This window comes from Passer montanus, unplaced genomic scaffold (genome assembly GCF_014805655.1).
Source record: "Passer montanus isolate IOZ18808 unplaced genomic scaffold, ASM1480565v1 scaffold31, whole genome shotgun sequence".
NCBI classification, from domain to species: Eukaryota; Metazoa; Chordata; class Aves; order Passeriformes; family Passeridae; genus Passer; species Passer montanus.
The window spans coordinates 11,177,334-11,190,988 of record NW_024367819.1 but is presented as its reverse complement, the minus strand read 5'-3'; the positions used below and the strand labels follow the sequence as shown (position 1 = coordinate 11,190,988).

At 39.7% G+C, this 13,655-nt stretch overlaps 1 protein-coding gene across 8 annotated transcripts in view; it reads right to left on the bottom strand.

The window, feature by feature from the left end:
• Positions 1-3,733: 3,733 nt before the first annotated feature.
• Positions 3,734-13,655, bottom strand: part of IKZF1 (IKAROS family zinc finger 1) — a 70,055-nt gene continuing 60,133 nt past the window's right edge. For 5 of the 8 annotated variants that reach the window (XM_039714866.1, XM_039714865.1, XM_039714864.1 and 2 more), the window contains exons 8-9: positions 12,411-12,545; positions 3,736-8,210 (exon numbers count right to left, since the gene is read on the bottom strand). In XM_039714866.1, coding sequence (XP_039570800.1) covers positions 7,507-8,210; positions 12,411-12,545 — 839 coding nt within the window. In that variant the 3' untranslated portion in view covers positions 3,736-7,506. Of the gene's footprint in view, positions 8,211-12,410; positions 12,546-13,655 lie in introns of all 8 variants that reach the window. The other 3 variants (XM_039714868.1, XM_039714863.1, XM_039714867.1) reach the window with 3 other exon arrangements.

The window sequence follows — 13,655 nt, the reverse complement described above, 5'->3', positions numbered from 1 at the left end:
CCTTTACTTTTTCTTCAGCACAATGGAGAGTAAGGCTATATTCTTTTCCATGGCTACCCTGAGGAATCTCTGCAAGGTGATAAAGATATATTTTTGCACACTGCAACTATCAGTTAAATAAACCTGGAGTGTTTGAATCCAGATTTGAGCAACCCTTAATGTTAAGAGCTCTGTGGATCTCTCTTCTGATTTATATGACATATTAAGGCTGTAGTTTCTTTAATCCTTGTCAATGTAACAGGGACACTACAAAGTAAATCTGTAGTCAAATTAGCATTGCTATCTCATTTGAAACAAAATAGGAAGGAATAGAAAAAGAAAAACATCTCTTTTACTTGTAGTATGCATCCCATCTATGTTTTAAACTGCCCCCTCAATACTCAGGTTATTTTACCAATTATTTTGGTAAAGTGCATGCAGGGCTGACAGGTGCAAATGCTCTGACATGTTGGTAAGTCTTTTTTGCTCCTACCCCTGCTCTCTCAGGCAGATGATCTCTCCCCAGCAGGGGATGCCAGGCTCCTCTGGGGCTCTTGGCTTTGTTCTTATTGGAAAGGAGTTTACAGGGGTTGTTAGCCCAGGCTCGTGGCATTCCTGTATCCAAGCTCTATGAGTTTTGGGGCATGCAAATAGAGGAGATGAGTTCATGGTCAGTTCTTCTGCTTGCTGAAAAGTTTATGGACTTCAGATTGAAAAATCAGAGCATGGTGAAATTGGCCACTAAAATGTCAACTAACTGAACAGAGAACAGGGTTGGAGCCCTGAAAACTTCAGTGGAGACCTGAGGACTCCCACCAGAGGTTTCCCTGGAAGAGAGCTGAGAGCAACCCCAGGCAAGCAGTCAGGTCACATTTAAGATTTAATCTGGTTGAACCTTGAGTGGGAAACAAGAAGTGAAAACTGTCAACTGTGCCCAGATCCATTCAGATCACTTCTAGGGACAGTTTTGATACCAAATTATCCTTGTTATGCAAAGTTCCTCACCAACCGGCTGGTTCCCAGTTATGCATGGGGAGAAGCGGTGGCCACATCTGCTTCCCGTTTTGCCGTTTCGGAGACGAGCCATCTGTTTGGCCTCATCCCGAACAGCCTGCCTGGGGCTGATTAACTTCCTCACCCCCACCAGCCCCTGGCTCACTGTCTGCTGCAAGGTGTAGATTTTTTTCTACTTTTTTTTTTCTTTTTTTATTCTCTAACTGCTCATAAACCAGAACCTTCACTTCTCTCCCAAGGGACAGGAAGGCGTTGGTTTGTGTGATTTGCAGCCGCCACCACCAGCGGTAGGAGCAGCAGCAGCTGCCCTCTATCATTCACATGTTTCATACGTGTGGTCACGACAGATAAAACCAGGAACTGTTCCATGTCCTGGGATAGCTTTAAAGCAGTGAGACCTTTCTCTATATGAAAAGAAAAAAAATTGTAACAGTAAGTGAAGTAGAAATCTCACTGCAGTTAACAGGGATCTGTTCATTTGGCAAGAGCGAGGTTTCAGTCATGCTTGTGCAGCCTTGTTTTGTTTAAATGCGATTAAATCCCGCTGTGTGAAGCCTGGCTTTGGATTTCTCACTTCCAGCTATCCCACTTTCAGCGAAACTTTGCAAATTTTTGTCCTTCCTGTTTTCTGCATGCCCTGCTTCTACTGGCCATTACAGCAGGATTTCAGAAATGCTTCTTGTCTGCTGTTGCCAGTGACTTCAGCAGTCCTGAAAAGTCTGTGTGGCCAAAATAAAGAAGCATTAAAATTTAGAAACTGGGATAATGGATGTCCTGTTAAGATTAAGACTTCTGTTGCCTTCCACAGGCCAGGTCTGAGGAATTTTTGTCTTTCATTATGTGTTTTGACCAGAATTTGTTCTCATGTACAATTTTCCTTACAGACAAGAAGCTTCCTGTGTTTTGTGCCAGTGGACAGAGCCTGGCTGGCCCATTGCAGGGAAGGATGCCCTGAAGATCTGACCCACAAGACAGGCATGTTTGACATGAACAGTTTGTTCAGAAATCAAATATTTTGTTATTCTAGTTGCCACATTTTCAGTTTTCAAATTGCTGGTGTTGCTGCTGAAATATGAAGATTTCAGTGAAAGCTTTTCCTTTCTTTTTGACCACCTCACAAGCTGAGAAAAGCAGTGCAATACCCTCAGTGTATTGGCAAAGTCAGGAGCATTTCTAACTCCTTTCCCCCAAGTACGATGTTGAGTGATTCTCTCACACACACGGAGTGTTAAAAAGCCAGGAAATTTTTACGTTATCAGATCCATGTGCTCCAGGTCTGGCTCTGAGTTCTCATTTTGGTATCTCTAAAATATTTGTGTGTCTTTTTGTGTATTTCTTGATTTCAAAAACATTTTATTGAGGACACGTTAATGCTGTTTTGGTGTTTTAATGCCTCTATGTATGGATTGGGAAGCTGGTCTGAGTACTTGAGGCTGAAAATAACTCACCCCTGTTAGCTGTAGGTTTTGTCTGTGTAACAATTTGTATCATGGCCCCTGCCACAGTTTCTGATGTAATTTAATCAAGCTTTTGGAGTAGGAAAAAATACAAATGTGTTGATTTGAAGGAAGTCTTTGAAAAATAATAGATAAGAGACACAGAACAGATTTTTAGGCACATAAACTTGCATTTCAATCTGTGGATTTCTCTAGCTAAAGGATTTAATAACATTGGTTGAGAATAGTACCTTTGGTATATTATTATTATTATTATTTATTATTATTATTATTAAATAGAACATATTTGTTTTGGAGAAAAGTCACCAGCTGAAACAGAAATCTGTAGTTTCATTTACTGAGAACCAGCTATGATGGGGAACAAAGAAACTAGGATCTTAGTTCCTTCACATATTACGTAGACATAGTTTATGAGGAAACTATACCACAAAAACTTAAGGAACTTAAGGAAAATTTAGATTTTAGGAACCTGTAAAAGAATTATTGCAGTACCATAAGGGCTTGTTTTGGGGTTGTTTTTCTTTTTTTTTAAAATCTCATTTTGTTCATAATAATACAGTTTAACAAATGGAAATATTTCTAAACTTTATAAATGGTGCCTTTTGTGAGAAAAACATTGATTCTTGTTTGCGTTAAATATGTGATGTGAAATTTACTGTGCTGGAATCTGAAGGAAACAGGGACACCCGCAGAGAAATCACCTTTGTTATGGCAAATAGTAGAAATAATTTCTCTGTGTTTTATTTTGAATTACCATGACTCTACATGCAGAAGTAATTGTGTTCTGTAATGACTCCATATCTGGCTGGTGGGAGGGAAGGGTGCCAGGAGAGGGCTGGAGGGGAAGTACTTCTCAACGGTCGGCTGCTCGCAGGACCTGGGAGATTGGGATGGGCAGGGACACTCTGGGTAGCGGGTGGCCAGTTCAGGACCTGATCTTCACTGGAGCTGGCTGAGCAAGGCTGCCTGACGTAGGAGGTGAGGGCAGGCTGGTGACACAGCCTGGCTTTTTTTGGCCACGGAGTTGGGATTGTGAGGCCAGCAAGAATGGACTCTCCATGGTTCAGGGAAAACATGGAGGGACTCTCCATGGTGCAGGGACAGCATGGATGGACTCCCCATGGGGCTCTGTCTAACTGCACCTCACCTTCCTTTGTGTCCCCTCCCACAGAGTCAACACCCACAGACACAACACCCAATGCCTCCTTCACCCATGAGGAGAGCGACAAAAATATTCTGGGGCTTGGGGTTTTTATCTTGTTCTCTTGTCTCAAAAGATACATCTCAGTTTGCAGACATAATTTAATAATATTTCCAATTTTTATGAAATTGCTTTTTTTTAAATACAATAGTCTCAAAGAAAAGGAAGTTACAATATAAAACCACAGCAAAAAAAAAAGTGTAAATACAACTTTTTCCATTAGAAAAGACAGTGCCTGGGGAAGGAATGGGAAGCAATTATTTTTTACTTTTTTCAAACAGATATAAACTTAAAACCACTCACATATTTACTCCTTTTAAAGGTCAACTAAGCCATATCAGGGTATTGCACCATAGCGAAAAAAGAGAAAAAAGAAGATTACACTAAACTTTTCTGAGGGCACAGTTTGTTTCAACGTACACAGACACAACATCCTATTTTCATGCCATCCTTGCATATGTTCATAAATAAAATCACTGAACTACTTGTTCCTAAACAAATTGAAGATGATTTTGTGCAAAAGAGAAAAACACTGGAAAAAAAGCAAAACTAAAAAAGCCCTTTAGTGAACAGAGAATGCCATTTGCTCCGCCTTTAGACTGTGCCCTGATACACTGTGTCTTAATATACTTATACTACTGTACTGTTTATTATACAACATCAACATATTTTGTTATAATATAAATAAGAAAACTCCAGAGCCAGGAAACAAACCCACACTGAGTGACAGTGCATCATCATGTCATACCAACCATTTTAGATATATATACACATACAAATGTATATAAAATATTAATGACACACAAAGCCACAGTGCACGTGGACAGGAGGAGAGACACAGGGACTCGGACAGGTGCGTGTGTGCACAGAGATGTGGTGAAGGTAGCAAACCTACCCAGGAATCAGAAATCACCTCTCAAAGCTGTGTTTGAGGCACACTCGAACTCTGCTGGAGCTGTGCTTGTTTACACGGTTCATGCACGTGGCTTTATTTGTGTTGGTTTTTGGTAAAAGCAAAGAAACAAAATCACCTGAGTGAGCTGCTGTCCCCCTGCCCTGTATAGCTGGGGGAGTCTTAAAATGAAGGCTAGAAAAACTTATGACGTGGGGTATATAGTGACCTAAACCTAAGAAGAACAGGAAAGAGGTCTAAGAGCAATAAAAGCAGAACATTTCTGCATAGGCAATGTCTGATCTCACACAGGATATTGCAGCAGGGCTCAGAAATTACTTTGTCCCCTCTCATTTGGCATCAATCAAAATGGGAGAGGGTTAAGAACAGCTGAATGTAACCCTGACAGCTATGAAAAATGTACCTGTTCCAACTGTACTTAAAGAAAGTAAAAATTAAAGGAAATTCATCCATGTAAGTTAACCCCTGGAAAGTCCTCTTCAGATCATTCCTATGAAAAATATTTGTTAACACCTTGTTGCCAGGTGAACTGGAGCTGAATGTGTAGCAGGCATGGATGACAAGACCATGGCTGGGGCATGAAAGTGGTCAGGGATTCCTTGTGCCCACCCCTTGTGCAGCCTCTTGGGCTGGAAGATAACAAGCAATAGCCTCTCAGCTGAGCTACAATGTGGGAGCAGAGGGCATCAATAAAGTCCCTTAAGGCAACCGAGTCCTAATGTGGGGAATGGAGGTGATCACCTTTGTAGTTCACACTGCTCATCTGGGGGGATAACATGTACTAGTAATGTGTTTTCCCTGCTGTGGATGTGTGCACCGATCTGTGGGCATTCCTACACAGCTTTCACCTCTGGTGACAAAGCCACCACATTGTCAGGCTCTCCTGCATGTTCAGTGTGAAGACACTGCCATGCCCCTGTGTCCAGTGAAGCAAGGGCCTCACAGCTGGCATGGGCAGCTAAAGCTGGAGGTTGTGTAAGCACACATTTGTGATTCATTTTTTCATCAGTGTCCTTCCTCAGCCTCAGTGTTGTTGCTCCTGACCTACACCTGCCAAAGTGAAAGCAGAAGAAGGAACTCGGCATGCCTGTAATAGCATGCGTATATAGGAAATGTTTATCAAATATAGCTGCAAATGTAGTATCAGGCCACATTGGCCTGGGTACAAGCCGTTCATGGTCCCATCGAATCTGTTTTGTAGTAAATATGCGTGCTTGCATGCACTTGTGAATGGAGAATCTGTAAATGTATTCAAAGACTGCTGGTCTTGTTGGGTATTTGACTGTGTTTACTGTAAAATACCCATTCCTTAGAAAGAGTGGAAGTATTTTCTACATTAAGATAGTAAGATGGATTATTTTTATGAATGGTTCCCAGAAAATATTGCAGCACCAGTGACAGATTTTTATGCAGCTGCAAAATATCTGGTTTTGCCCAGTCTTAAAGCATGAGGGTGTTCAGGAAAAGAAATAAAATATTGGAAGAGGAAGCTAAGTAGAAGGTTTAAAAAAAAGAGGTTTTTTATCAGATGTGTATGGAGTTAAAATCTATTTGTCATAGAAGTTTTGATTCTAACTGAAGCTTCAGTACCTGCAGCAGAACCCACCATAGAGAAAGATTTTGGTGGACTTTTCTGCACTCTGCAAAATGCTGCAGCCTCTGGTCTCCATTCTGCAAAACGAACATTTTTATATATTAAGATTAGTTCCACTGAAGTAAAAGTAACTCAAAGCACTTAGTGAAATGACTGGTTGGATAGGAAGTAAAGGGTCACCACACATTTGTGGGCCTTAGTCCCTCATTAAATGGCAAATGCCAGGAAAAAAGAAGATGGCTGCAAATTTTGACTGGCTGGTTTAATTCATCTCAGTGCTTTAAAAATAATCAAGTGCAACACTTATGAGTAGAGCCACAAAATTTACAAGAGGACATCTTCTGTGCCAGAAAAATGGGATCTTTTTTTACATCTAAGAGAGGGACATTTGGGTATTTTTCCAGATAGTTTAAAAAGATGAAAAATGTGTTAAGAAGACTCCCCACACATATACCTATCTACTTTCTCAACTGTACATCAACTCTTCTAAATAACTAAAACTTTAAAGAGAAAGAAACATTAAATACATTGTAACTTTTGTATGCAGAGTAAGGAGGGGTTGCTTGACAAAAAGTTGGGGTTTATTGGATAGGAAGAGAAAATATTTATTCAAAGAAGAGCCAACAATACCCTTTTTCTATACATTAAATGCAATTCATACTTCACAGAGTATATTACAAGGGTGTTTCTTCTATCTTTTGCATTCCTACCCGCCTGCCTAGTGACACGAACAAGGCATGTTGCGCTGTCAATACCAGTAGCACCCTTGCAGGTGGAAATGTTCTTCTTACCACCAAAGCAGCTCAGAACCTTCTGGCTGTGGGGGGTCCCATCCCACCCCAGCTGTCCGTGAAATCATCTGAGATGGGTCCCTTCATCTTTAGTTGAGTTCAATCTTCTCAAAATAGTCAAATAATACCGGAAATCCAAAAAAACCACACATCAGGTAGAAGAGCCCTGTGCTCAGGGTGCAAGAGAGAAAGCCTGGCCACTGCTGCCTGTTGTGTCCTCACCATGTGGAGCACCCTGCGCGTGCTTAAGAGTTCTGGCAAGGGGGGCTTGCAAGAAGCATCAGTTCAGGGAAGGGCTTTCAGCTATGTGATTACAAAAACTCCTACTTACATTACTAAAGGTTTTTGGTGATCAAATATTTTAAGTAAAAACTCATTTTAGAAAACTGAGTTGCAATGCATGCTACCAAAATGAAATCCGTGTTCTTGTGGGAGAACATTGCTGAACTTATGAGTCTCTTGTGACTTTTACTGTCCAACTGACTTTTGCTTTGTTGCTGTCATGGCTCATGCAGCTCCAGTAACACAGCTGTTGAGGCTTGATCTGTGCCAGTGTTTTAACCCATGTGGAAACGGTGCTCCCCTCGAGTTATGTGGGAAGAGAATTCGTACCTGTCCTGGCTGTGGTAGCCACACATGTTGCACTCAAAAGGATCGCGGAATCCATGGCAGCCCATATGGATCGTGTACATCACATGATCCAAGAAAAGGACTCGACAGTGTTCACACTTGTAAACCCTTACTTGCTCCCCATTGCTGCTGATCACTTTGAAAGCATCCTGGGAATTGTCAGTACCTGCTCTCAAGACATCGTATTGCCTGTTTTCTTCTTTTATAGAGATGCCATTTCTTGCATGGGCACCTATGTGGTTTGTCAGGTAGATCAAACCACTGCGCTCCTCATTATTGCTCTCTGTATCTGTTGAGTCTTGGCAGCTGTTGCTGGGAGAGACATCTCGTTCTGAGGAGACAGACTTGGCCTTGGAAAGCAGCAACAAGTTTTCCACTGCGCTGTCTTGAGGGAGGTTGGAGCGAATCTGATTGTCCCCGAGAGGTTTGTGGAGCTGATACATAGGGCTGATGACAGGCACTCCCTCAGAGCCCCCCGGCGGTGTCTGGACGAGGGGACGCAGGGACTCTGCCCCCAGGTAGCTGATGGCGTTGTTGATGGCCTGGTCGATCACGTGCGTCTGCATGAGCTCGTTCTCCTTCTCGTAGTTGATGCTGGCATCGTATGGAAGATCAGGCAAGCATTTGTCACCTGCAGTGGAAAACAGTGAGGAGTTAGAGGGCTGATTTCTACATGATCAAGGAAATTAACATAATGGATTAATAAAACAGGGAAGAGGAGAGTTGACTGAATCCACCTCTGAAATCCACCTAAGGTGTTCACAGTTCTGTAATACAGCTGCTCAGAAAAGTGGTGGGTTGGTGGTCTTTTTCAGCATGCAAAATAATTTGAGGGCTTTGGAAAAGCAAATGGATGAAAGAAATTCTGGAAATAATTATACAGAGCTACAGACCATTATCATGGGAGCTACAGATCTAGTGCTTTGTCATGTCTTCCTCCTTTCTCACTGCCTCTTACAGCGAGCAGAGGCACGGATTGCCTTTGCAGCTGCTGAAGCCACTGTGCCTGCACAGCCACAGCAAGCTTGGCCTGATGCTTCAGAGCATGAAGCACATTATCAATATTTTTACTTAGAGTATTACATTCTTAGAATGGAAATTGTATGGTTTAGTTTTAGACCTTCAGTTTCTTAGAAATAACCCATATCCATAATGTGATCATACATATGCCATTCTGGAGCAAAATCAATAAAAACTTTATTTTTCATATTGCCACCATACCCACACACCTACCATAAGTCGTGTTAAACACATGCCTGTAATAGCATGTGTATATTGGGTAGCTTACCAGAAGCTACCCATGTTCCTAAATATTTTGTGTCAAAAAGTTGTTGTATACAGGAGAAACCAAGAATCATGGAAAAAATTTAAGCGCATTTGTAGTTGGAGCATATATTTTCTACAAGTTAGAAAGCCCTATCTACAGCAAGATTACTTATTACTGGTAACTTTGATTCTGATGGGATGCCTGAAGTGAGGGGTAAATCTATCTAGCTAGCTAGCTAGCTAGCTATCTTTTAATCAGACTACACTAATGTATATTTAGCTGGATACCCCAGTATTGAATGTTGAGGTTCACTACAATGTCTCCCAAATTACTGAACAGATAGCAAAACACAGAAGGAAAAAGTTAGGAGTGGAAAAAAACTGTTTAAATGCACAGATACTGATTTTATGAACTCGAACAGTCTTCTCTAACAGCATAAACCATTCAAAGTTATTACCAGGCCCTTAATAAATTCATGCAAATGTAAAGAGGTATAAGGTTTTCACAAGCTCCTATGGTCTACCAATAATATATTGTTGATAGTCTGGATGGATTTTCTAGCTCTTCAGGTCTTGGGAAACACTAAAAGCCACAAACATCTCTGTAAAGTGCTGTCACCATTTCCTGATCAACATGAAATTTACTGGTAAGTCTTGGAAAGTCCTAATTTATCAAAAGAAATACTAACAGAAGCATGGAAATTTTACCAGAAGATATGCACATTAATTTATCAACAACTTTCCACCCAGTTTCTACTCAGATTGACCATTCAAAGTCAGTGAAGAGACCAAAAACCTTCTAGCATGACACTTTTGCAATGATGGGGGCTAAAGTGTAGGAAGTCCTGTGGGCTACATTTCCCACAAGATATGGTTTCTTCCAGTTCCATGCTCTGCAAGCAGAAAAAGAAATACCCTGAGCATTGCATAAGTTCCTATAGGGGATGTAGGGTACAGACACCTTTTAGCTGCTATGCTACACAAGCTTCCAGTTCCTCTTATTTTCTTTCCCAATCATTCTGCCAATTTGGGCAGCATTTTTTCTTTTAATTCCAGATTTATCCTCTATAATGCTGTACTTTCAGGCAGAGTTGCCTAAGATTCAAAATAGGCATTGTAAAAGGCTCTCAAATTAAGTACAGAAAAAGTCTCCTAACATGAATGTATACACTTTATTCAAGGAGAAAAAAATTAAGCCAAAATCATTCATATTCCATGGGCACTGCACAGCATTGAAAAATGAGACTGGTCTTCATTATAAACAAAACTTTGGGCATCCAGAAAGCAAGATTTTAATATCTGTTTCTTGGGTAGTATTTGCTTTATGTAGCATAACTAGTTGGTAGTTGTGCTGAGAGAATCAAGTGTTCGTAAGAAAAATTTGTTTCTAAGCAAAGTGTCTGAAACACACACAAAGTTCGGGTAGGCAGGCACCATTTCTATACCTAGGCAATGCAGTGATACTTGCACTCATTAAAAATAATAGCTCATTTCTGTGGTTATTAGAGCATAAGTAAATTAAACTGCTAATGGCTTGATGCACTTCAAGGTTTGCACTGCTCAGGATTCTGAAGCAGGTACTTTAACAGTAAAAATGCACTCACTGCATGCGAACACCTTTTCTCTTAGTATTTTTTAATCCCTCTCTTGGCTGCCTGTTCTTTTAACCATTATAACCTTATATCAACTCTTAATGAAGTTCTCACTCTCTGGTTTGGATGGCCCAGTTCTTTAGGGTTTAGAAACTATTTCAGTTTGGAATACAGAGAGAATTTGACAGGTAACTGGCTGGATTTGTTGAACAATCTAATTTTTGAAAGGTAATTAATTTACTCTTGAGAAAAACTAGTGAAGCAGAAGACACTCCTTCCCATATGTGAGGATGCTATTTTCACCTTCTCCCCTGAATTCAGCACAAGTATCGGGACATGATCTACAAGAGCAATAAACATGTTTTAGTAGCCAAAAATTCTCCCAGCAGCCAGCCCAACCTTGTGTTAATCAGGAATTTTTCTATTGTAGAAGCAAGATGGATGAGGATTGGAAAGTCAAGGATTTGGGAGCATTTTCTTGTTAGAAAACTTTGAAGCCTAGCAAACTTTCCTTTTGAATCCTAGCAAATTTCCATAAATATCTGCTGTCAGTAGGTTGTCTTCCTACACTGCACCCTGAAAAACTGACAGGTAACTCTGCCCTCCTAAAACTCATAGTTAAACTGGCTGTCTTTACTTTTTCTCAGGGTGAACAGAGAAAAAGAGCATGAAATAGCCAGACCATATCCAAGGATACATTACATATATTTGCTAGTACCTTTTACATTTAAGCACTTTTAATCTTCCTGGAGCTTTCATAGAATTATTATCATACCTAATGCAAACAGTTACTAGAGTGCCTAAACTAGTCTGGTTGGCCTTACATATATATTACAGTCGATATATTTTTGGTATCTACAATTTTTGCCCTTTTATAAGCATAAGCATTTATTATCCTTGACTACCTCCTAGAATTGTTGTATTTGGACTTGAAAAAAGCCTTGGAATTTAATTTAAAACCTTCTGACATAGCTGAAACTCCCCTTTCCTCGTCTAGGAAATACTAATTTTCCTTTCACCCCTGTGTCCTTGTTGAAGAAAGTATATTTGCATTTTCTGTCCCATAAACTGGTCTTTTTTTTCCTTGACTTTTGACTGAAGACCCTCTTAATGTGCATTTTGTTTCAGATACTTTAATGTTTGTTTCCTACAGAATAATATTTTTTTTAAATGTACAGAGAATTAAAAAAGAACCTAAGCAGATACGAGTATATGCTGTCCTCTGATCTCCCAAGCTTTAATTTATTGAAGAATAACCTTAACATATCTCACAAAACCTCTGTAATCCCTAGATAGGACAGGCCTACTAAACAGAACAATATGTGTAGTCTTCATTTTTCTAGGCTTAATGTCAAATTTTTCATTGTTAAGACAAGAACTGCTATCTGCAAATGGGCATAAAGTTTTTGCATCCTTCATAGAATGTACACAAAATTTACATTTCATTTAGGTACTGTTTTCAGACATATAAATTTGGGCTATAAAAATAAACAGAGTTTATCAAAGGGTGAAGAATATTACCCAGTCTACATTCAACTATTCACAAATGCTTTCAGAAACACCAATATGCCCAGATCTGAATGTCATTCAAGATTTCAATAAAATAACTCTGAAAGTGTGGTCAAATGCTATCCCAACAGGAAACTTCTATTCCTATCTTCAGGTTCTTAAGGCAACTTCAAGAACCTGTTCAGATTTTGTAATGATCTGGTCCGTAAACTTTTAAAAAGGCAGGAAATAGGCTTAAAATTGATCTCCAAATGTGAAAAATTAAACATGCAGAAATTTATGCTGGAGATGTTTAATTATTTTTTTCCTCCAACACGTTTCTGTATCTTCTTCTATAGAGATAGATACATATTGTTAATTTAGCAAAACAAGTAAAATTATAAAGCAAAAGTAAAAATGTTATGATTTTTTAGGGGGATTTGCTTTATTTTATTTTTAGGAGACAGCAAACGTTTAACTCTTACCAACAAATTTCTGAGGCATAGAGCTCTTACGTTTGGCGACGTTACTTGCTAGTCTATCCAGCACGAGGGCTCTTTCTGACCCTATCTTGCACAGGTCTTCAGCCATTTCACTCTGGTTATTTTCGTCTTTTATGACTGAAATCAAATGACATCAGAAGGGTTAGGCAGGTTCCATTTTAATGGAACTGTTGTCTTAGGTTATCTTTTGTCAGTCAATGTCTTTTAGCTGGATGAAGGAGCTCAGCCTAAGAGACACAGGACCATTCTGACTCTCGGTAACAAATTCCCTCACGCTGATTGATCTATGTACATGCTCATGTTTTCCTCATTTAGGACACAAAAATGAGATAGCAACTGCAAGGTTTCTGCCTGTATGCCACATAGTCACTCCACCCTCTGTTCTACAGCCACTCTGCATTTCTGTGAATAAATGAGGTCCTATCTTTATCTTGGACACAAAGCAGTTCATCTTTCTACTCTCCCACTGAAACCCCCCACAATGTTATTCTGCACCTCTCCCAGAGAAACCTCCCATATGATAATTGTTTCCTCAGCAGGAAAATAGATAAACTTCTCAACTCCAGTAGAAGAAGATGTATTTGCAATCTACACCAACCCTTATCTAAAGCCCCTTTTACCTGTAGAAAATATTTCAATACTTTCTTGATGCTATTTCAGACTTTAACAATTTTAATTGATAAAATCACACCTTCAGTGGAACACTGATTTCCAATATTCAAACCTGTTTCCCAACCTCCTGCTGCTGATGAGACTCTGTAGAATTAGGAGATTAACTGTGAGGCTCTAGGAAAAGGAGACTATTTCACTTTCAGTATATTTTACTTCAATACTTTCCTGCAGAAACAAAAGGGATGTATGAAAATGCACTGTCACAACAATGATTGTGAAAAAGGTATGGAAAGGTGTTTCTGACCTCCAGCATCTAAGAGGAAGGTCAATGGACTGAGATCACAACACAACTGTTTTTCTGTAGGTTTTTTGTTTGTGGGATTTGGGGACTTTTTGGTTTGTTTGTCAAGTGAGAAAAAGGGGTTAATTTTACTTTTATTTGCTACTAAGATATGGACATTTTTCCTGAACTTTTGGGTTGCTATTAAAAGAAGATACAAAATATGATTTTTATACTTTGATTCTTTGAGTTGTTTCAATTAAGTGCCCCGCTCTGCTACATTTTTTCTTCTGTGCCTGCTGAGAATTTGTTTTATCACTGGATTTACTGGTTCA